The sequence below is a fragment of the Balaenoptera physalus genome, assembly GCF_965194825.1.
Source record: "Balaenoptera physalus genome assembly, chromosome: 21".
NCBI classification, from domain to species: Eukaryota; Metazoa; Chordata; class Mammalia; order Artiodactyla; family Balaenopteridae; genus Balaenoptera; species Balaenoptera physalus.
The window spans coordinates 24,706,886-24,732,997 of NC_138902.1; the positions used below are offsets into that span (position 1 = coordinate 24,706,886).

Below are 26,112 nucleotides of genomic sequence, written 5' to 3' on the forward strand. Positions count from 1 at the left end.
GTTATAAGACAGTGAATGTGAGTTTAATATTGAGTAATGGATGCCCCCTAGGTGTGATAATATGGTCAGTTTTCCAAGCTTGTGACCCTGAAGGCTATAGTGTAGACTAAGGTAAATTCATGAAATAATAAATACTCTTTTGTATCATTTTTTACCTTAGGCAGGTACAGCACACATACAGGCATATACATACATACACACTCTTTATAATATCAACCTTACAAAGGACGTAAGGAATTTTGGCTTTCTTTTTCATGTCAATTTTATATTGCAGTAATCCACAAAGCCTAGTACCTCAATACTAGGTTTATAATTAATGTTAATAATCAAATGTGTATTTTGCAGGCAATGTCCAAGTTACAAAAGACATATACTGTTGCTACTAATGAGTTAAATGTTTTTCAAATCCTCTAAACTCATAACCTTAACATTAAATATAAATATAAATATGAATATCTGCCACCTTTATCTGAAAAAATCAGACTTCTTGGTTAAAATGACTTAAACATAATGTTATTGTGTTCGATATGTCTATACAATTTGCCAACAAGGCATACATGAAAGCAATTATAATAATTTCTTGTTACTGTTATCAATAAGCAGCTGACAGGGTTCCTCATTAACACTCAGTTAATTCTTTAGACAGAATTTATTAATCACTGTGCATTATACTTAGGATCTGTAAAGTTGATTTTCTTACCAAAATAAAAATAAAGAATTTTCTGAATTCAAGTTTAATATGATCCATTCAAACTACCTTAAGGAGTAGAAACATTTAGCAAAGTCGTCTTCATAATTTTAGGGAATTTTTTGTAAATCTTTCTATTTACTAGTAGGCACTAAAGTACTAAAGTATGTTATAATGAGAAAAGTTATACATATAAATTGCCTATCCAGCTAAATATAATCATTACTAATTACCTCCAATTACCTCTCTACTCTGCTACTCTGCTCCTTTTTTGGACTTTCAGCTCCTGTTTTCCACATTGAGAGGTTTTAATTGTGTGGCACCTCATTAGTTACATGGGTTACGCATCAAATTTGGACCACTTGATATTTGATGTTTCTTTGATGTATTCTTCTGAATAAACTCTGTGGCTTATTGTACCTGTAAAACTTATAAACCTAGCAAAATTTCGTTGAGTATGAAGAGGATACTAAAATTTCAGTTTATGAAAGGGGATATATCTAAAAAATATTAATAATTCTAGAATCTGCAAAGAAACACTGAAAAATTTTCCAATGATCTAATTTGAAGCTGTATATATTTTCCACCAAAAATTTGGAAGGAATATCTTTTCCCTACTACCTACAAGTAGCTCTAGTGGTATATAATGTCAAACACCTTAGACATTGAATGGTCCTAAGTGAACAGTGGCTAAGCAGAACTATTCTACAGCTACTGACCTTTTCTACAGAAATGTAAATGTAGGTATGGTGGTACTCTTTCTATGCATCCAAAGAGTCCATTTTGTGTCTTGTTTTGTTTTTTAATAATGAGTCAGAAAAAATGTCCTAGTAATCACATATCACTCAGATAAATGTAATCACACCACTCAAATAAACTTTTCCAACTCATTTGATCCATTAGGCAGTCAGAATCTCACAGGCTAGTTTGTAAACTGAAACTTAAGTGGTTCTTTATTTTATTTATTTATTTTTGGCCGTAAGTGGTTCTTTAAATATAACTTATCTCACTGCTGCTGTATGTGAAGAACTATCACAAAACTCTAAACTTTCTTTGCCTTTTGTTTTTGGATTTTTGTTTCTGAATTTCAGAGACAACCATTTCTCTACACTTGCATTCTGTACCAAGTATGTGCTCTGGGCATTACAGTGTATAAGTTGTAAAAAATGGAAAGGAGCACAGCAGGGCCTTGAGAATGGCCCATTCTTTTGTTTTCTGAAAAATCCCTTTACAACAAATACCTTTTTGAAGTTGAAGACATGGGCTAGCTTATGTAAATACATTTCTGCAAATGCAAATTACACACATGTATTTAAATATGCATTAAGATGACTGAAAGGAATGGAAACAATGGACCAATGGTAAATGAAATGCATAAGGGGTGTGCGTGTGTGTGTGTGTGTGTGTGTGTGTGTGTGCATTTGAAAAAGGGAGAAAGAAAAGTTTGTAAGGAAGGAGATGCTTTGTAAAAGAGCAGAATATTAGATAAAAACAGCCAAACATTATAGAATAAATGAAGAGAAAGAATGTGGAAGTTGGTAGAATATAACCTTTTCTGGGGTCTAGTTGTTCAAACATTCTGGATATGGAATAAGAGAAACAGTAGCTAACTCAAATTTTCAACTTTAACTTGCCTGCATCTCATTCCAAATACATTTTTTAAAAGTGTAAGAGGATAAAAAAATGTAGACAACAAAAAAACATGAAAAATAAATATATAGGTTTTCTGTACTTTACATAACTGATTTAAACTTCTTCATGAGTGCCAATTTCTATGGATGATGTTGAGGTGGAAGAGAGTGAGGAAGGGTAAATAACATATACTTTTCAATTAAAGTTATTTCAGTTTTCCAGTGTCAACAGTCTCATGTGAGATCAGCACAACAGTCAGCCAATTCATAGTCCAGCTTTATAGCACAGTCATTTTTTATGATGATGTGTGAACTTCAGGGGAGCTTAAGTGGCCTTATCAAGTTGGGGAGGGGGGCTCGTCATGCACATGTGGATCTTTTTCTTGTCTTTTAGAATTCTTTCTGGCCCACGATAATTATGGCCATTGTCCTGCCTTATTTCTGGACATCATATTGGCATCAGGCCACACTTCACTCTGGGTGAACTGTGTGTTGTGATTTTGGCAAAATCAAGGCAGTGGAATTACTCTTGCTGTTGACATAACCCTATCTGGCTCTCACAGATCTTTTGAGTCCCCAGACATATTCATGATCTACCTCCTGGCTAAAGATGTCTACTCTGCAAGCTCTATAATAGAATTTCCTCATCCAGGGCATCAGAAGTCCAATGGAAGCCGTATGTTCTCTCATCATACTAATTTCTATTCTCTTGGAAGCCTACAAGAACTCCTGGATTTCTTCAAAATCACACAGTTGTTGAGCGGGATTTAAGACAGTATCTATCTATCTATCTATCTATCTATCTATCTATCTATCTATCTATCTATCTCCCTGCCTAAACAGGCCAATCACATTCCCACTCTGCTTTAGTAACACATATCAATGTGGGGGCTCAGTGTAAGGCTCCCCAAAATTCAAAAAAGAGGTAGGAAAAATATAATTGGTGTTCAGCTACTTCTTCAATCTAGATGGTATTTCAATAGTTTATCCTTTTACTTCCTCCAAAGTGAGGAAAAAGAAACCAAACACTTTTCTTTTGTGAGTTTAAGTTCTAAATCTTACTTACCTACCACTTAATAGTTTAAGTGTAAGTGAAAGAAAATGCTAGGGGATTTTCCTGGGCTAGTAAGAGTTGGTGCAAATCGTCATGTGTATTTGCATTGGAAGATTAGAAGACTATCCACTAAGGAGGAAGTCCTTAAAATAATGTAAAGCAATTATACTCCAATAAAGATGTTAAAATATATATATATATAAAATAATATGGATTTATGGGTGTTTTAAACCTTAAGCCATCTGGTCTTTTTCTTTTTAATGGATTAAAAAATAGCTGCTTGAGATAGACTAAGAGTTTTTAATCCATTAACTTCCAATTTAATATAGACAAAAAGTTAGATATCTATTAGACTAAATTGGAAGCTTTCTTATTATTCTGTATATTTGCATAGCCTTTGAAATAGTAATTTCTTAGTGGTTCCTAGGATGTGTGAGGTTTCCTCTTTGTAATGGTCACTGACCTTCTTAAATGATGCAGATGAAATCACTTCTCAATACAAACTTGGTTAGAACTTGATAAAATAAAGCTTGGAGTTTGAGAAATAAAGATGTATTTAAAAAAAATCAAAAGTTTAAGAACCCTAGCATCTAACTTCCTCTTGCTAACTTCTTTCACTTCTTGAGACCTCCTTCCTGAACTGGTAAATCTCTTTTTACCTTCTTCTTCCTGTTCCCCAGAGACTACTCTCTCTTACTATGACTTACTGTTTAAAGAACCAGTTAATAGGAGACAATTTACAGCAGTTATTTCAAAATACGATAAAACAAAGATGTTGATATGAATTTGAATATTCAATTGTGTTACTGAATATCCCCACTCACTTAGTGTTTGCACAGAGAGATTAGTAACAGAAGAAAAAATGTTTGTGAACTCTAAAAAGCTGTTATAGTTTCTATGGAGGAGGGTAACATGGGTGGCCAAGCTATATTTCCTTGTCAGGAGAAAGGGGAGTATAAGATTGAACAGATAAAAATAGAGAAAGACGTCTATTAACAAGTGCAATTGTTTTGTTTTATTTTTTTTCCATCGTAGAGATTATGAGGTCAATCATAAATCTGACTCCTGTACTCCTCTCCATTCTAAATGGTTCATGAGAGATACCCCTAAAAGTGGTTAGGTCAACTAGATGTCTTTCACTCTGAGAGAACATAATTTTAAAATATATGTTAAGATGGTCTATCGTGTACATCTTTTCAAATACACATTTTCCTCTGTTACAATAGTTTAATTATTGAAACATATCAGCTTTTCCTCCATCCCACATTTGTTTTTGGTATCTTTACTTATTTATAGCCATGTTTCCATCTGAGTTCAATGTTTAGCTGAGGTAATTTTAAAGAAGGATTTATTGTGCACAATTTTATGTGAAGCTATGTTTAATTACTGAGAATATAAATACAAATAACAGACAAGCTTTGCCTTCAGGAATTCCATAGTCTAGTGGGAGAGGATGAAACATAAGCAGGTGATATAAATGGAGCAAGAGTGGAACACTCTAGATTCCGTGGAGCACCAAGGACCCAAACTGTGAATGTGAACAATATAAATACAACCCCAGGGGCTGGTGTCAGAGCACAGGTTAGAAGAATGATTAAGATTTTCCTCTTAGACACACACAGAAACGTCTTCCAGGAGGAAGGAACAATAAAAGGAAGAGCATCTACCAGCAGATGTCCATTATTGGAGCATAAACTTTTGGATATTCAGTGGTGCAAATGAGGCAGGAAAGTTAGGCAGAAATCAGGTTGTAAAAGATTTTGTACGCCACACTAAGGAGCCACTTGATTTTACCTATTAGGCAATAAGAAGCCTTTGAAATATTTTTAAGGCCTATCAACTATGCATTTTAGAAAGCTGACTATAATTCCAGTAGGAAGAATGACTTTGAGGTGGGTCAATCAGGAAGCTATTTGAAGTACATGATGATTAATTTCACGTGTCATAGTACCCATGCATTTGGTCAAACACTGGTCTGGATGTTGCTGTGAAGATATTTTTAGGTGAGACTAATATTTAAATCAATAGACTTTGAGTAAAGCAGTTTACCCTCCATAATGTGGGTAGGCTACATCAAGTCATTTAAAGGTCTTAAAAGAAATGTAGGTTGCCGTGGCTAGAACTTCCAAAACTATGTTAAATAATAGTGGTGAAAGGGGGGTGGCTGGGATGAATTGGGAGACTGGGATTGACATATATACATTAATGATACTATGTATAAAATAGATAACTAATGAGAACCTACTGTACAGCACAGGGAACTCTACTTAATGCTCTATGGTGACCTAACAAAGAAATCTGTCACTATCACTTGAGTTTGGTGGAGCCTCAAAATCAGATAGGAAAGTGGGAAGTCTTAAGAGTGAAAAAAGAAAAGGCTTCAATATGCTGTCATTACAGGCTGTTGACTTGGGAAAGCTGGAGGTGGACTAACTAGACGTGGAGAATTTTATGTGATTACTTTGATTTTGTCTTGAGTTCGAAGTTGGGGCAAAAGATAAAAAAGCTGGCAGTCAGTGACTAAGTCCTGACCACTCTGGGCTAACTGCTATAGAGGCTGTGAGTAGGAATTCTGCTGTCATAGGTGGTCTGGCTATTGTCCATTTGTCACAGTACACTTAGTCTTTTAACCTGTTAATTCTAACTAGTTTCAAATGTCAATTGAGAGCTTATAAACATTTCTCAAAAACATTTCCCTATATGACATTAATCCAGATATATTATGAAATGTAATTTATTGGAAAAAGAAAAGATTTTCTACTTTAAGAACATTGAACCATTACTAAACTGGAGATTTAGAGCTGGTGAGGCAGTCCTGTTAAAGTTATTATTCATCTAAAAATAAAAATAAATAAATAATCTTGGATATATCCAGTAAAGAATAAACAAAAACCACAGTAGTACGGCATCTTAGATCTGAGTTAAAATTCTGGCTCCTCCACTTACTAGCCATGCGTTTTGGACAAGTTAATTTAACCTCTAAGTGGGGCTAATAACAGTAACTGCTTTCTTGGGTTGTTAGGAGAAATGAGTTAACATGTGAATAATAGTAGCTTTTATGATTTGTAATTCTCATAATTATCTATTTTATTATTTAGTATTGTTTCGTCAGTGACTACAATGAGGTAATTTACTCATTATAGTTATCCACCAAATAAAAGACTATACTTCTTGAATAAAAAGACATAATCTCAACCACTTACTGTATTATAAGATCTCGACCATCTATGATACTACATGATTAAATATAAATGGAATAACTAAAGCTACCATTATAAAAAGTAAAAGTTTCTTTGAAAGCTAAAATATTTGACTATTAATATTCACTGCTATTTTTAATGGATGCATTTATATTAACAGGCATTGTCTCAGGCTGTGCTTAATTGGCAAACAATTTCTTTTCATAGCAAACAGCAGCTGTCCATTTATATATTAAATATATATACTTAATGCCAAATTTGATATATTCATTGTTAATTTTATTAAAAAACTCAAACAAGACACATTCTCTATTAGGTTACTCTCTAGAGAACTATATCCTTCAGAAATTAGGATTATAAAAGTCTGATACTTTGTAATTTTAAGTAGTATATGTGGCACTCTTGTAAGCAAGGTTAAAAATACCATTCAAACACAGAATCTTAAGGAGGAGATTACTGTAAATAGAATTAAATCCTTAGCTTAATCACTGAGATGAAAATAATAAATTCTAAGTCAGGTAGCTCAGATAATTTTCCAGAGTATTTCTGTGGGTAATATAATGATTTGTCTTACACTGGAAATAATGTGACAAAGTGTCAATTAATAAATGAAGCTATAAATTCATTATATAAAGATAAAACATATTATTCCATATTTGATTTTCAAGATACTGTATATTTTCAAATTTAATTTAATGATGTCTAGAAAATATGGTAGTGTCATTAATATCATAAATATACCTTTTCCATTAATTTTGCAGATTCCATTAATTTAGAAAAGTCAGCTCATAAGTAATTCTAATGTTGTTTTCCAAATAAAATTTGTAAAATATTAATGAATGACTATTTTAAATTCATGAAATCTCAGATTATAAAAACTGATTATGAATATTTAATACCAAAAAGTTATCCTTATGTAGTATTGTTTCGATTGATTTTAGGTGTATTTTCCCACACTATTCTTTAATGAATTCATTTTTGCTATATTCTAAATATTTATTGAATTAACGAGTCCCTGGATAGGAATGCAATAAAATGGAGGAAAATTTTAAAAATGTAATTAGAATTGTGTGAAGCTAGAGGTCAGAGAAAGTAAACACCTGTAAAATATTAACCATACATTCAAAACAACAATCTATATTTCCCATTCCCAATTCTGCTAATTACTGGAATGTAAATTATTGAATTTACATTAAAAACTTACCTGACCTTATTTTATTAACACAGCTTTATCTGAGGGCTAATTTCTATTCTCGTTCTAATCTAGAAAGAATAAGCAGAAAAAGCAATAAATTCAAGAAAGATTTAAGGCCCCTGGAGTTTAGAATTTACACATTATATACTGCTCTTTCCCTTCCTTCCTCTCAGGCACAAACACTGGCTAATTAGTTCCTGGCTTTTATTTGAGAGACCAAAGAAGAACAAAAGGTCAGGACAGGTTTGCATTGCTGACACTGTTAAATTCTGCTTGGAGTTTCAGAATTTAGATTCAGGTTATTGTTTGGAATATAGTAGTATTGCTTGAAATATTTAATTTTGTAATGATTCAAAATGAAGATTTTATTTCTTGCTGTTTATGTGTTTGTTTATGAATGTGATGTGACTGTGAGCAGACACTGACTGTGTACTGTCAAGAGCCTGTCAGAATTATGCTGGAATTCAAGGATAGGTGATTTGCAATTACAATTTTGCTACCCAAATACCCAATTATCGGCATTCTGGAAAGTAATGTTTAATAATTAATCACCAATACCCTGCCGAAGTGATGCAGAATCATGGATTTAAATTTTAGATTGATAATTTCTATATTTGTTTATAAATAACATCTTCTGAAACAGAAGCTTTATGAAACAAAATTTATAAGCAAAAGTTTATAAAACAAATTATTAAAGTAAAATGACTTATCAAACTTTTTGTTGCACATCTACTGAATTATATGCCTTCTTTGAGAATATAGAGCTACATAATTGATCAGAAATCAATTTGTAAGGTAATACAGTTGACTCTAAATAAGAGTGTCAGTTGCCTTTGGTGGAAAGATGCTATGATAGCAGTTACTTTTTTCTAAAATAAAAAGAGTAAAGTCAGGGTCTCCATATTGATTACAGGAGAAAAAATGAGAACTAATATGAATCACACGTTAATTTCTTCCAATAGCCATACAATTTGCAAAATTAGGGTTGCAAATATTAGCTTACCATATCTCAAAATGAACCTCTATAGGTATAGACTTGTATCACAAAGACTTCAAGGGCTAAAGAAGGATTTTAGGGACAACATTCAGTATGGAGAATGACAACAAAAACAGGTCTAACTTTTTCATAATTATTTCTTTAAGGTGACATACCAATACCTAAACTATCAACAGGTTACTAAAAAACATTAAGAATGCATTTTTAAACTAAAAAATAGAGAAATCAGCCAATTACACTCTATGTTGTCTACAAGGAATAATACAAAGAGTTGTATTGAATTGACTTGAACAACATTAATGCCCCTGGAATAAATCAAGATTCATAGCTTAGTGAACAAATCAAGGGAATATATTTACTCTTTACTGTAGATATGACTAAGCATGACGTTTTGTATTGGAAGGCCAGAGCTCTATTAAGTACAGGAATATGGTTTTGGTTGATTTTTAAAATGTATACATATTTATACTTTATATATAATGTCAGTAGATTTTCTTTTTTTATGGCCATTTTAAGTTCACAGTAAAATGTAAGGAAAGATACAGAGATTTTCATATACCCCTTGCCTCCATAAATGGACACCCTTCCCCATTATCAGCATTCCAGCCAGAGTGGTACATTTATTACAATTGATGAACCTACATCAACACATCATTATCAACCAAACTCCATAGCTGCTTGGTTTTTCTGATTGGGGAAACTTTGTAAGGCATCAGCAATTTTTGTTTGCCTCCAATTTCAGTATTCCTCCATTTGGGAGACACTTAAAAAGCTTAGGCCAAATGAGTATAAAATTACTCAAGTACTAGGAGAATTAATAGTAGGAAATTTTACAGAGCTAGGGATAAATGATTCCCAGGAAGAATTCCTATCCACAATTTTAATGAAATAAACCACTGCTATTTATTTTTAGAAGGGAGAAAATACAAATAAAAGTGTTTACTTAGTGAATGATTTATCTTTCACAATTTTTATTAAAATAAGATTACAATTGGAAAACTATTTCAGAGTAATAGCATATTGCACTTGCTACTTTAAACATGATTTTTAGGAAGAACTGAATATATATTGTTTATTGGCTTCATGAAGACAGCTCTTCATGCAAAACATGGATTGCATTCTAAATAGGAATCTTGATTGGATACAATACGTCAGTTAAATAAATGAAGGAGGTAGTCCACACAGTGGTTGTGGTAGAACTACATGAGTTTTGCTACTTTATAAGATTTATAAGTTTATTTTGCATTTAAGCAAAAGTAAAGAATATTCACAACAAAATTATCAAGTCAAGTTAACTGAATGAAGCTACCAATTGAAAAAAGCAGAAAGCAACGTCCTGTTTTAAAATATGCACGTATATCACTGTTTGTATAGGAATCAGACCTGGTCAGTCAGAGGGAAATTCAAGTACTTTCATCATTAATAAAACATAATCAAGGCAGTCAGGTTAGGCTTCTTCCCACCCAGAGGGAAAATAGAGGTCAGAAGTCTAGTTACATAGCTTAACCTGTTTCCTAGGGACTAAATTCACTTTCATATAAAAATCATTGATGAGGAAAATTAAAATATTTCTTGATCTTAAATTCAATGGCTCATAACTAAAGATTAGATTTCCATATGGGTTTTTCCAGGTCAATAAGATTTTTCTGATGCACTTAATATTATTTTTAGGAGACAGACATCGGAACAAGTTGCTGATCTAGGATCAGGTGTGTCTTTTGTAAAATATGGATTGGTCCCATCTTGGCCGATGAAAGTCTAATTTCATCCTAAAGAAAATAGCTTGTTGTCTCTGAAAATCAAATACTAATTTCTCCATTTTCTTAAGGAAAACAAGACAATTGGCATAGTACTATTTTTAAGTTCCCATTAAGTATTATTTCATAAGGTCTTTAAAACATTTAGATTTTCACTAATAACCCATATTTTTGGATTTAATTCCAGAAAAGAAAACAAGCCTTTTTATATTGAGTATAGTGAATTCACTATGATTCACACAGATTTCTACTGATTATAAAATACGTAGCCACTGAATAAAGTTTACAAAAAAGTACAAGAAGAAAGTTGGAAAAAGAAACTTATAAGAGCACCACTGAAAGGTAATTGCTATTTAATATTTTGCTTTTATTTAAGATACTGGGCTGGCCAGAAAGTTCGTTCGGGTTTTTCTGTAACATCTTACAAAAACCAGAACGAACGTTTTGGCCAAACCAATATTTTTCTAAGCAACTCTTTTTAGAGATGCTATAATACTGCATATGTTATTTTAAATATGTATTTTCACTTGATTCTATAGTATAAACACTTATTCAAAATCATTAATATGATTTTGAAACTTAATTTTTAATGATTAATATTGCATACATAAATTATTACTATAAACTTAACTCCCACTTGTGTTTAGATCTTTATGTTGATTTTACATATAGAAGATATACTTATTTGGACATAAATTTTTCTCTACTCTTCTGATTATTTTTTTAGGGTACATACCTGATGTCAAGTTACTCTAAAGGCCTAGAATTCTAAAAAAAAGGTACAAGTTTCAAATTATTCTTTATAAAGGAAAGGAAAAATCCTTTTGTGCTGTCAAGCAATAACTTAATATTGTCATTACTTTTAATAAAACTTCAGGGTAACTATCTTTAAGTTGTAGGATATCTGGTGATTATAAAAGTAAGTATGTTGTGTATTTGCATCTAAATATAGATACACATATACACATGCACATATATACATATATACACATATATATTGAATATAGATATATTAAAGTGTGTAATATTTCTGCAATTAAACTAGTACTAAAGGGAAAATAAAAAATATATGGTAATTTGATAAATTTGAAAATGGTACTTAAAACATTGACAACACCAAATGCTTGCGAAGATGTGGAGCAACAAAAACCCCCATTCACTGCTGGTGGAAATGCAAAATGGTACAACCACTTTGGATAACCATTTGGCAGTCTCTCACAAAACTAAACATACTCATACCATATGATCCAACAATCATGCTCTTTGGTATAACCCAAAGGCATCGAAAAGTTATGTTCACACAAAAACCTGCACATGGATGTTTACAGGAGCTTTATTCATGATTGACAAAACCTGGAAGCAATCAACATGCCCTTCAGTAGGTGAATGTATAAATAAATTGTGGTACATCCAGACAATTATTTAACACTAAAAAGAAATGAGTTATCAAGCCATGAAATACATGGAGGAAACTTAAATGCGTTTAACCAAGTGAAAAAAGCCAATCTGAAAAGGCTACGTGCTGTATAATTTCAACTACACGACATTCTAGAAAAGGCAACACTATGGAGGGTTGCCAGGTTTGGGGATTTCCGGTATTAGTGGAGAGGGGGGGATGAATAGGTGGAGCACAGAGGAATTTTATATCAGTGAAACTGCTCTGTATGATACTATTATATAATGTTTGACACATGTCATTATTTAATTGTCCAAACCCACAGAAGGTATAACATCAAGAGTGAATCCTGATGTAAACTATGCACTTTGGGTAATCAATGATGTGTCCATTGATCTTAACACATGTGCCTCTCTGGTGGGGATGTTGATGGTGCACATGTGTGGGGTCAGAGGGCATGGGGGAACTCTGTACTTACTGTAAACCTAAAAGTGCTCTAAAAAAAAATCAAGCTTATTTGAAATTCTAAAAACAAAAGAGATATTTAGCTCTTGTTTTAATTGCATTTCTTAGGATACAAGTGAAGTGGAGTCTATTCATCCTATGAATCTTGACTGCACATGTGACTTTCTTTGGCTAATAGAAGGCTCAGACTTGAGTGATGACGGCCAACAAGTTTGGGTCTTAGACATCTAGAGGTCTTGCATATATCTACGCTCTTCTTGGAACTTCTAACCTGTTTAAAAATGGCTAGTTTATTGGAGGAAGAAAGACATGTGATCCAAGTGAAATGACTGTCAAGTATGGGGATGAGGCATCCTAAACCAGCCAAGCTGCAAGCTGGCTAGGACAGCTTACTGCAGACCCATGAGGAAGCGCTGCCAACGTCAGATGATGGAATCACCCAGTTAATCCACAGATTCCCGATTTAAATTAATGTTGATTATTTTAAGCTACTGGGATTTGTGTCTGTTACACAGCATTCTTGTGGCAATAGATCACCAATACACTGAACTTGTTTAAAATGCCTGCTAGTATATGAAAAGTTGAGTATGCCTATAGTTAAAACAGTGCTCACATTTCTTATTTGTACAAGTGGCAGAAAAAGTTATAGCAAGTATCATGACTCTGTAGTTCTGTTATAATTAATATGCTATGAATATGATAATGAATCAAAAAATAGAGAAACAGAACATAAACGAATATTAGCAGACAGTAAAGTAAGAACCTCATCCCATTTCAAAATTAACTAGAAAATATTCAATCTCATGCCCCTATAAAAATGTATGAGGACTTGTATGTGAACTTATTAAATTATTGTCGAATAGTAGAATATTGCTTATGTAGAAAAATTGTATTTTGGCTACACTGGCACGTGAATAACATCAACAGTAGAATGATTCCTAAGCAGGTGAAGCAAATTTGGCCTGCAGTGTTAGATAAACAAATATTCAAATATTAATTCAGTCACTTTTTAATTGCATGAATTTGGGCAAAGTTTTTTATTTTAAGAGATAATAATATGCATCTCATAGGAATGTCCTATTATGTAACACAAACTATGTAAAGTACCTAACAAACTGTTGCATGAATACTTGTTCCCTTTCCTTCTTTACTAACACCAATTTCTATGTTTCTTTAAATACCTAGGTATTCAGGTATTTTAAATAAATTTATAAGAGTTTTCCTAGTGCAAATCTGGTTATTTTGTTTGTTTTTTTGCAGCTCACTAACCAGAGCTCTTAGAGAAACATAAAGTGACGATATTGCTTTTAAGTCATCAATCAAGACTGAAGCATATCAGAGAAAAATTAACTAGGTTAACCGAAAAACAGAGTCCAATTCATAAAATTGCAACTCACTGGAAGTGAGATTAAAAGGCATATTATAGTGGAGATGCACACAAGTTTTACACATTGTTTAAGCAATTTGTATTGCTTCTTAATAATCATATTTTTTGGACATTAATGAACACTGAAAATAAATACTTCTTTTGTAATGAGTGCACACACATGCATATTTGGGTCATGCTGATATTTAGGTTTTACACTTCTCTCCTCCGACTAAAACTAAAACTAGCATCAGGAGATAAACTTGGTCAGTTTGTATGAAGACTTTTAACAAATGCCCAGTGCTTTTTCAGTTTAGTTTAAGTTAACCCCTTGATCAAGAAGAAATAAAGAGGATATGAGAGATAACAGAGGCTTAGCCTATTTCAAAATTTCTTAAGCTCAGAAATATACAAAATTTTCAATAGCAGAAATATGTGAATCACAAGAGAACAGATATATAATTCTCTAATGACATTATTCAATGGAATTTACAAGTTGAAATACAGCTGAACACTGTTGAAGCTGTATTATGGACCATCATGCATGCTTTGGGAAGGAAGCTGTGAGCTACCCCAAAGATGATAGCCATCAGCCGATATAAACAGCTTCTGAAACAGTGTCATTATTTGCAAAGGCGCTGTAATGGTGAATTTCCGGAAATATTTAAAACTAAATATTAAACTATTTAGCAAACTAAATCTGCTTATAATAAATAGTATTAACATCTTGTATCAGTACTATTAATTTATTATGTAGTACTAACATATATTTGATCTGGGAATGAGTTTACAAACTAACAAGAAGGTCTATGGTGAAATTATTATTTAAATTAATAAATTCATATGAATCCCTGCCTAAAAGATGACTTTTATTAAAAAATATATTTTCTTAGAAACAAATATGACATTTCAATTATGTTTTTGAAAAACAAGTGGTTGCTTCATTTTTTTTACTAAATAGCAAAATGTTAACTCTTCTTAAGATAATTAGCATTGTTTCATTTTAAAACTTAAAATTCCCTCTAAGCTTCCTACTAAATTAGTCAAATTATATAGGTCATACTATATGCTATTATATGTGAGAATAAGCACAATGCACTCATTACATTAAGCTCAATGTGATCTAACATATTTTATAGTCTGGTTGCAAGTCACCCACATGGGCGAGTGATTTTATCTTTCTGGATTTCCATCTTCTCTGTGTAAAACAGGCACTGAACAAAAGTCTTTTCCATCTCTATATATTATAAAAACATAGGAACTAACAAGTCTGTACTTTCTATAACTTTTTATTCAATGGCTAATTTTCTTAATTCTTTGTTTTCTCCTGCAAAATATCTGGTATTCTAATGTACTTCATTTAGCACATGCTATGTAGAGTTCATGGTTTATCTTATGCTCCTGTTTTTGTACTTTAATTCAGTCAAAGGAATGACTGCTTGGTACTTGTTTGAACTTGGATAAAAGTGACTAAATTTTTCTTTCTAAAGGCAAGGGAAGGAAATGTACTGCCAGGCTAAGACTAAGCATGAATGATTTCACGTGAGAGGGACAATTTGTCAGAAAATTATGAGGAGGTACAAACAGAGGGTTATAATGGAAGCAGTCTTGCGACATTAACTGTACTATTCACTCTCATAAATTCTGTAGTAAATCCACACACACCACACTGAGGGGCGGTGCAGGCCGGATGGCTCTCCAGCAGGCGGGCTCCCACTGCTGGCACTCCTCCTGTGGAGTGGCCGTCATGCCACAGAAGATAGCACCCCATCCCCTTTGGCTTGGGGTGGGAGCCATGATTCATGTACTGAGGAATTAACTGGAAAAATGGAAATGGCAGCCCAGAAAGGTGGACAAAAGCTATGGTCCTAAATCACCTTCAGAATGGTTTTTCATCATGAGCAATTAGTTACTCCTCAGCAAAATATAGTTTAATGAGGGCAAAGACTAGATTGGAGTCACACAGGGATAAAACAGCCTTTATGAAAATCATTGTCCCTTTTATAAAGGTGCCATTAATAAGCACCATTACTCTATCCAGAAATTAAGCTTAATGCTCATTCTGGCAAACTCAAAAGCATAGTCATGTTTGGAACTTACAGAAGAGTTTTCACTGTTCTAATTACTCACTGACTATGAGAGATTAGGTACGTTTCCCCATTAAATTAAAATAGTTCAGAGGATTGAGGTATCTTTCGTCCAATGAATTTTAAATATACTTAAAAAGCAGTGATGTCATAGTTATGTATCTAATGGTATTGTGTGAATGCACTAAAGTAGACAGGAAAGTAAATTATTTAATGAAGAACATTGAACTAATTTAATTTTAACCGAATCTTGATAACATTAATGCGATGAAAGGTGGTAGAAAGAGCATGAACTTTAAAATTGTAGAGCCCAAGTTTCTAACCTTGCTCATCAGTGTGACCTGGGGAAGTTTATCTAATTTCCCTAAGCCTCTGTGTCTTCAGTGTCTTCAACTGCCAAAGGGGATATAATATTTACTTTGCAGTGTTGTGAAATTCAGTAAGGTCTGGTCTATAAAGCATATAATCTGGCTGAATACAAACTACATGCTAAATAAATATGGGCTACCGGGCATCTCAGACTTTCACTCCCAGATCTAAAGGTTATAACCTAAGGGCTATAATTCAGATCACAATACCTCTATCAGGTAAGCATTTAAAGCTCTGAACGTTAAAGAAACTCAGAACATTTAGGATCAAAAACAGAAATCCCACTCTGTCATCCAATTTTTAAGTAGTATATTTGTCAAAATGGTTCAAAAAAGAGATTAGCTCTCTCTGGAAAATAAGCTCCATCATTCAGACAGGCCAGTAGGGTCCCTTTCAGGTAATGCAGATTTTCAAACTAAACGTCTTAGGGTCATCCAAATTATGATGATGTTTTGACAGCTGAACTGTTCCTCTTAAAAGTTTTGGGTAAATTTTTATATCTGAGTGTCAAATTAGAATTTCAAAAGAAATCTTTATTATCCATCCATCATCCCAAGGAAATAAGACATTTTCTCTTATACAATGTATCCTATAAAATAAATAACTAATTATGAACAGCTAATCATGCCTGGAAATAATGTTTGTCATTACATATAGCTAGCACTAATTAGTACTTACTCTGAGGCTCTATGTTAAGCACTTTTATAAGAGTTCACTCACTTATTACTTCTAATATCTCTATGGGTCAACACCATTGACCATTTTGCAGATGAAGAAACTGGAGTTAGAGAGGTTAAGTGACTCACACAAGACCATCCTTCTAAGCAGTTGTTCTGGAGCCAGAATGGGAATCAGGCTGTCTGTCTCCAAAGCTCATGCTCTGAACCTTTATGCATATCCTTAGTATGAAACAAGATTATAAACACCCTCATCTCTTTACTACTTATTCATTAATACACATGTTTTTAGACCTTTTTACATTTCTAGGACTGTTTTATGCTCAACATCAATAGAAAAAAATCGTTAACTCACATGATGTATGGAATAACTGAGAAGTCAGAACAGCAGAAATATGAGTAATAATAATAATAATGGCAAAATCTTAGCTGTTAGGATATGCCAGGCACTTCTGAAGAACTTTCATTATTTTAATTGTTTTGACGTTTACAATGATCTAATAAAAATAATAATATTGCACCCATTGTACAGAGTAGGAAACTGAACCACAGTTTAATTTGTTGAAGGTAATATAGCTAATCAGTGGCAAAACCAGAATTTGGATGCAAAGGTCTGGTCCAAAGTTCATTCTTTTAACCATTGCTGATGGATGATGAGAGGTGTTTTTGGCAGTACCAGCAATCTAAGGGAATCTGCTACTGACACCAATTTTCTATGGGAAAATATCTTACCAATATGTAGTAGAGACTCAAGCTTTTTCCTTGGTTATATAATAGTTATGGTTATAAAAATGAATTCATGTTCTGTTCTTAAATTGTTGCATACACAAAACAGATGGTGATATGTCTATGGGTTTTTGAACGGAATGAATAAAGAGCATACGCTTCAGAAGTTTTGAAAGTCTGATTCTGAGTCCATGTTTTATAACAATTCGGTGAGAAATGCAAATAAAAACCCACACCCCTGCTTTTGCCCTGTGGGCCACTTGAATAAAATTCTTCCCCTTTTCTACTTTCTCCTGTTATTGATCCGTTTCATCTTTTTTCAGTAACTGGAGACTAGTTTATAATTAGTGGGGACTTATTTTGTGTGTTGTATCTTTTATTTTTTTTAATCAAAGTAAATTTAGAAAATTGCAAATATCCTTAAGATGAGACCAAGTTGGGTCAACAAATTTCTCTAGACAGTCTCAATATTCCATTGATTTCAATTGCCAAAGGACGAGACTTGGGGAAGTTATGATTGTGGTGGGCAGGCTGAGCCTCCACTGAAGCAGGTTCCCTCCCAAGAGAGGCTGCAAGTCAGGAAACACAGTTAGTTTCTCTCACACTTGAGGTTTTGATTACGTTTTCTAGAGGGATTGTAATAAGTGATGTAATGGTCAACTGAAAATAATGTATTACCTACTATGTGCCTGGCAAAGATACCAAGATAAAAAAGATAATAAGACCCGATTCTGCTCCTTGAGGAATTCCCACATTAATGGGGCTTTGGGAAAACGAGTGGAGAAGAGTACATATTTAGATGAACCATAATTATACATCTAATACAACATAGTAAATCCTATTGCAGACATAAGACATATGACTAAAAATAAAGGAATAAATCTGTCAGAAAGGGACACCCAGATAAACAAACAAACCAATAAACAAAGAGGATCTTTATGAGATAGCTGGCTGTCAGATTTGTGGCTTAAGAGGTAGCAGTTTAGTTTAGCTGGCAGTTCTCTGTTAAGAGTTAAGGAGAACAAAAGAAACCCTTACAGGTTGCTCGTGGTGGCAGCAAACTGATTCAATCACTTTAGGGAAAAAAATTCATGTTAAAAGCCAATAATTCTAGACATACACTCTAGACTCTAGAACCTAGAGAAACTCTTGTACATGTGCAACTACACTTATCAATATACAAAAATATTCTTAGGATCACTGTTTGTGAGAGCAAATTAAACAACAAAAAATACTTTGGAAATAACTCAAAAGGAAAATTGATAAATAAATAAGGTACACTCATAATGAAATTTACAGCGGTAACTAAATAAATTGCAGCTATACACATTAACAGGGATAAATCTTGCAAACAGACTGCTGACCTAAAAGCAATATAATGTTTGAGGTTTATACACACACATACACTCACATGAAACTAAATAAATCAAGAAAAAAACATTCAGGATTGTGGTTCTCTATAGATAGAGTTAGGAGACATTGGTAATGTTTATTTTTACAACTGGGGGATGTGGCACAGTGTTCATTTCATTGTTTATGACTGTTATTATCATTTGTGCCTTAAATATATATTATATGTATATTCTTTTGTAGGATAAAATATTTCATATTAAATAAATGTTAATAATGGCAGCTCTCTGTACCACTGATAATGGATAATCAAGGTTGGGCCTGCCTTCTTGGAATGTGTTGGCTTTTAAATCAGGAGCCACTGGGAATTATTAATCTTGGTGTTCAGAACACAAAACTGCTTTTTCAATGTAGAAGTTAATAAATACCACTGCACAGACCACGAACCATCCCCTGTGCTTATGAGACCTTAAACAGTAGCAAAGAGACCTGGGATAACTAGTAGTTTTGCCTCAATTCTTCTTAGGTCAAGCTGGGCCTTTGGAAAGGCACACATCATAGTGAAATGAACAGCTAACTGGTTTTCAACGCAGGTAATGTTAAAGACTGATATTTATCCCACAAATACTTGTGAAGGGCTAATTATCTGGAAGGGACTATCCTCTGCTTTGGGAATACAGCAGTGGAAAAAGTGTCAAAAACCCTTGGCCTCATGGAGCTTATATTCCATTTGTGGAGAGGGGAACAGACAATAAACAAGGTCATATAGAAAGAAAGTATTTTGTGATAAACATGCTAAGGAGAGGAGAAAAAAACAATTAAAAATCAATGAAATATGGTTAGTTCATATTTAAGCTTCACATATGTTTATCCATATCCATAGATTCTGGGTAAGAAATAAAATGCATCTGAGATTAGGACACAGCTTTGATAAATATAAGAACTGGTTGGATAAATGGAGATGGAAAAGTTCATTCCAAAGTAATGATCCTATTAGAAAGTGAAATGAAGAAAACTGTGGGAGTAGCAAGCTTTTGGATGGACACACAGATGATAGCATATTGCATATATACTTTAGCCATCTTAGGTAGATTGGAAATAGCTATAGATAATACATCACTTGGTTACTGATGAAGATTAAATAAAAAGGAATAAATAGTTACAAGTGTGAGATGGGGATATGTGATGTGTCATTTACCAAAGTATTAGAAGGAGTACAGGATTTAAGAATCAAAAAAAGTATATTATTTCATATTCCCCCTGAATTAACTTTAAAAACATTTAGCTTTAAAAAGTGAGAAAGCAGAAAGCTAAATATAGTATTATGTGCAATCTCAACTTTAGAAAGGTACACTAAAAGAAAAGAAAGTATGATAAAAGGTATCAGTGACTCTATAGACAACAGCCATAAACAGAAAGATATCATAAAAGGGTTGATCATCTTGTAAACATATACTTGTAAATATGTAATAAAGAGAATATGAAATGAAAAAAGGAAGTCGCAACTAAGGAAACCAAAGGGATTGCATAAGAATCTCTCTTACATATTCTGATCTTTAGACATTAAAATGCAATATGATCAAAGATATATATATATACTTGATGTGTATATGTATAAAAGTATATAAGTGTATATATATGTATACATGTGTGTGTTTGTTTATATATGTATGTATATGTGTGTATACTGGAACATATTGTGGTCTTGATTAATTAATAAATTGATGTCAGATTGAAAGAATGGAATTAGGATCCTAAGACTGGAGTTAACATACAGAAAGATTGCAACAAGATACCAAGATATTAATAACAACAAAACTATCCAGTGATATAATGGGATGGTTTGCTTATCATCCAAAGGAGGATTTAAGCAGATACTGAGCGACCAAATGGAGAGAACGTTGTAGAGTGAACTCTAGAAATACGTGGATGGTTGAACTAAAAATGTCCCAGTTCCTTTTCAATCCTTAAAAACTAAGATATTCAATCCAGCTTCTCCTGGGATTTCCCTTCATCCAACATTCATCCCACTCATCATATAAACCTCTAAGAATTTTTTTCTAATTTATTCAATTAATTGATTGTTTCAATTATTATCCACATCTGGGTACTCTTGACTTTTCAGTCACAACATTCATGACCTTCCTCTCAATCTTCACTTCATAAATGGCACTTAAGTTTCCATTCTTTCTTTTGCTGGCTTGTTAACATGTCTAATCAAATTAAGTTGCAGTTGGATGCCACCAACTTTTACTTAGTACTCTCATGACTAAAATGAATACTTTATTATTATATTCATTTTCAATTTTCAAGTATAGAGCTAATTTACTTACCATGGGCACCGGAAGAAAAGAATATTGCCTCAGCAGAATGCCTGTTTTGACAGATCTGCTGGACTAGTCTATTATATTGAATCACAAAGATATTATACCAAACAACCAAACAACAACAACAGAAGCATGTAATTGGGTTATACTGATCTCGAGAGAATGTTGTTTCAAAATCTCTCCCTTCAACTCATGCCTACACTTACCAACTCTTATGGCCAGGAAATTATTGTTTATATCTACCCTCAGTTTTTCACCCTGTGGTATAAAGTCATTTCCTTTTTCCTGATTCTCTGCTGCTGGATATCTCAATAGCAGAGTGATATTATTTTCCACAAAATGAGAAAGAGAATAAGGTCATATCAACCATAGAGATCATGTGTAATACTGGTCATAATGATGGACTCCAAGAAGCATCATAAAACAGGTGGGCAGCTACACTTGCTGTGCTGAAAACACAATATTTTGAGAGCAATACCATGTCAAGTTTGCCCAAATAAGAGATGTTAACAGCCACATATTTCCATGTATTGAATGGCAACAGTTGTAATGAAAGTGAAATACGTTTTGTGCAGATCAATAACACTCCCCAATTTACACACCATTTACTACTTCTCACTATAGTATGGCAAGTGGTTTTTGGTATTCATTCTAGAGATAGATACAATCCTAATGTACTAGTGAAAACTAAAATTGATTTTTTTTACTGCTCTAATGTAAGAGGATTACAAATTATTTCACTTTGCGAGTACATGCAGCTTAATCTGATGTGTAGCATTTAGGACTGCTAAAATCTGCAATTACTTAAGTAATTTGGAATTTTTCTGAACAATTATGAATCACTGCATGGATATAAAGAGTATTTTACCTTATAAAAATTATCTTGATACAAAAATTACAACTTTATCTTTCCATTTATTTCAGGTACATATAAATAGCTTACATAGCTAAAGGAAGGATAGTTTTATATTTTGATTATAAAAAAATAAAATTGTGATTTAAAAAACAACAAAAAAGAAAGATATGCCTAAAATAAAATAAGTAAATAAATGTCAAGATTCCTACAGAAATAAATTCCTTTTCATTATCCCAAGGAATATGTTGACATTTACATTTTGGCCAGCTGAGGTTCAAATTAGAGAGCTCCATAGGTACCAGAGACCCAGAGGCCTGTGTGGATCCGGAGGACAAAGATGACGGTTCAATTATTTTCCCTGAATGGCTTATCCAGCTTTGGCTTCAGCATGGGGCAAGGTAATGGGAGGCTGATGCATGCAGCCATGAAATTACACATTTAAGTCTATTTTCTTAATTAATTTAAACATGGTTCAGAAACATACATGCATTTAATCTGAAAATTCCCGTGGCCTGGTCACTGGATAGGATCAAGGCTCCCTAAGGTGAGAGAGTTGATCCTATTTTTCATGAGCTTTTAAAAGATGTCTCTTGATAGAGGAAAAAGAATGCTTGAAATTGTAAGACTTGGAGAAAAATCTACTCTTCTTCTCTTTGAGAAAAAAAATTTTTTTAGAAAAATGATGTTGAAGAACTTGCTGTCAGCAACTGCTAGTTTGGCTGATAGTTAAGAGAGCATAAAAAAATCTGCAGGGGTATACATATTGTCCCTACTGTGTGATACACAAATCACAAATGGAGCAGGCACGAGTAAGTGAACACAGGAGCAGAGCTCAGAAGAACAAAAAGATTACAGGTAGAATTAATGACATTTGTGTCAGATACTCTCAAGACTTTTTTTTCTGGGGGGTGGTGGGTACGGGAATGAGCCAGCTCCTGGGACAAAGGAATGGTTCATATGTGTTACCAGAGTCTCATAAAGCTATCATTTGCCTAGTAGCCCCCAGCTCCACCTCTAGCCCCCCACAGGCCCACAGGCTCACAGGCCTTGGTCAATGACCCTGAATGTATATCCATGTCTAGGAAGCAGTTATTTTCTCTAATCCTGGAACACATTGAGTCCTGCCCATCTTCTCTTTGTCTTTCATTTCTTTTTCTAATAAATACCCTTCAGAATTTGCACTGTATTGGAAAAAATGGAACCCCTGCTCAGCTCATTTTTCTCCGTGAGCATATGCTGCTTTATCATGATTTGCACAGTTACAGTTTTTCCTCTTTGGAAGGTTAGGCCACCTGCCGCCCAGGCTCCTACTGCACACAACCGCAGTGCCCTACACTGTGGACAGATGCTGGGCTCATTTTCTAGTTAGAATTCGGTATTAGTGAAGTCAGAAAGAAACGACTCTTGCTAAATCAATACACAGCAGAGTTGTTTTTTTTTTTTTAAAGGCAGCCCCACATCAGAAGATCAGTGAAGTTAAATAGCCAGCTTTACACTCACCCCTGAGGATACAGAGTTCTAAAGAATAATAGCAATTTGGTCAGCAAAGAAAGATACCTGCTTGGATGTGAAGCTATCTGAGGTTTCTAAGCAAAGGCAGAATGGTTTAAAGACAGAGTAGAGAAATTTAAGAATTTAGCCAGTAAATATAAAATGGCTAAACTAGACTTTGCTGAAGCAGCTAATTTTTCCCAGCTAAGACATCCTCATAGGTTTATTGTACATGGTCAAAGAACTGAAGCAAAATTCATCTATGGATTATGCAATGATTTTGCTAATTATTGATTTTTGTAAAATAGAGATTTAATTCCTGGTTTATCTTTTATTTACCATGACCATGCTCTCTGATAGAATGAGATCACCATGTGATGACAATTATAGACATTGTTCCATGCAGCCCAGGAAAATTCCAGGGTTTAGATTTGATCATGCAGTATATTACATAGAAAGCAAATGTAGAGAGGTAAATACTCTGTATAAAGTATTTCAAAGGAACTTGTGATTTCCTATATTAATTTTAACATGAAATATCATTTCTAAAAGCAGACACATTTTTTAGATTCCCAGGTTTAGCAAACAATGCTTCATGCTTATTGATTAAAAGTTTTCTAACTTCCTAATAAATCAATGTGCTGTGCTGTCTCATGATCTAAGTTCCCCACACTCAAATGGCAGGTAGTAAAATATATGTATCATGATTACCTATTGAATGCAGTCATAAAATAATATATGACAGTCTTCGAAATTTCAAGACAAACATGTAAAGATTAAGATGAATAACTGTCAATTAAAAAAATAATAAAGCTATATCTTCTTTGAACCAAAGGCAATAGATATAAAATCATGGTGGTACTTACCACGGTGAAGTTCATCACTTTCAATATCCAAATTGTCATGGCTAAGTTAACTATCATGGTAACCAACAGCAGAAGGACAAAGAAGTATAAGCACCTCTTTCGCCATCCATAAATTCCCACTGGGTAAAGTTGTGCATTCTCAGCCCTTGGCAGGTTATTTTGTTGTGTTGCTAGTATGTACTGTTCTCGTGTCATCTGGAAAAAAAAAAAAAGAAAGAAAGAAAAGAAGTATTCAAAAATAAAACCAAAGATCTTTTTAAAATCAAAAGGCACAAGATATCTAAGAATAATGGTCAGTGAGTGCTCACACAATTATTGATGAGTAATTAAAATTAATTTATTTAATTAAAATTAATTGAAATGTTATAAAACCCCTCAAATCCTTATCACTAGTTTTGCTTTTCAAAGCTATTTAACTACCTGTTACATCTCTAAGGTGTGTATCATTTTCAGCGGGGTTTGTCCAACCCTAACATTGACCTTTGCTCTCAGGAGTCTGTGAAGATTCTCAGCAATACTTCCATTTGTCTAAAACCCAGTAACTGTATGCACAGCCATGCTACTCTTGGAATGAACTTCATCTGTTCTTTGGAGTAGACAGAGGCCAACTATACCACAAGATATTTCTGTGGCTTTAAAAATGCAGGATATAAGGAGCTCAGTGTATATGTTTTAATAAAATGTCAGTGTGTTTGCAAAAACCTATGGAAAGAAAATCACTTTTATTTAGAATTACATAGATGTAACTATTTAATTAAAACTTTTATTTAGAATGTTATTTATTTTAGTTGTGTTTCAATGAGTTATCAGTATAAAATTGATCTCTGAAAGAACAAACAGCATATTTACTATCCTGTAACATAATACAGTGATATCAGCAGAAGTCAGTTTTGGAAAAGGGGAGATGGTATTCTATGGTAGTATATAAATTTAGGTTCTAAATTAGTTCTTTCAAAGAGCAAATACATTATTTACTATCTGATAAAACCTAAAAATATGTACTGGGTATACAATTTTCAGAATAATATATTCATTACCTGAAGGATGGAAACTTTAAATTTTATAAAATATGATTTTCTATAGAACAATAATTGTTCATTTTTTTTCTTTTTAGGTTTTTCTCAGATTTCTTGTGCATGCAATTAATAATTAATACACCAACAGAAATAATGCTGAATAAATTATGCAACAATAAAAACATTAATAAAGAATTAAAATTACCTGTTAAGTAGTACAAAATATATAATGTAAGATTATTAATTTATGGTGTTAATTGACTTAATCCTACACTAAATAAAATGTTGAACTATATACTGAGAAATGCAAAATATCCAAGTTATTTGGCTTTCTCCCATTTTTCTTTTTATTTTAGAGCTATAACTTCAAATTGTATTAATGCACTGTTAAATATTATCTCTCCAATTTTTTATGAGTGACATATATTATATGTAATATAATAAAAATAGTTTCATATGTTAAATTATAATTTTAAATGTATTAGAAGAGCTAATACTATTAGATGATTAAGAACAAATTCTTTCATAATATAAAAAATTACCTTTTTCTTTATTGTCATTGTTATTATTTAAAGTAATATTTAATATTTTCTTGAAA

General features: G+C 33.0%; 1 protein-coding gene across 2 annotated transcripts in view; it reads right to left on the minus strand.

Moving 5' to 3' along the window:
• Positions 1 to 26,112, minus strand: part of SGCZ (sarcoglycan zeta) — a 921,176-nt gene that overhangs the window by 287,720 nt on the left and 607,344 nt on the right. For both annotated transcript variants that reach the window (XM_082444679.1, XM_082444678.1), the window contains exon 2: positions 24,499 to 24,693. In XM_082444679.1, the coding sequence (XP_082300805.1) occupies positions 24,499 to 24,693 (195 nt within the window). The remainder of the gene's footprint in view (positions 1 to 24,498; positions 24,694 to 26,112) is intronic.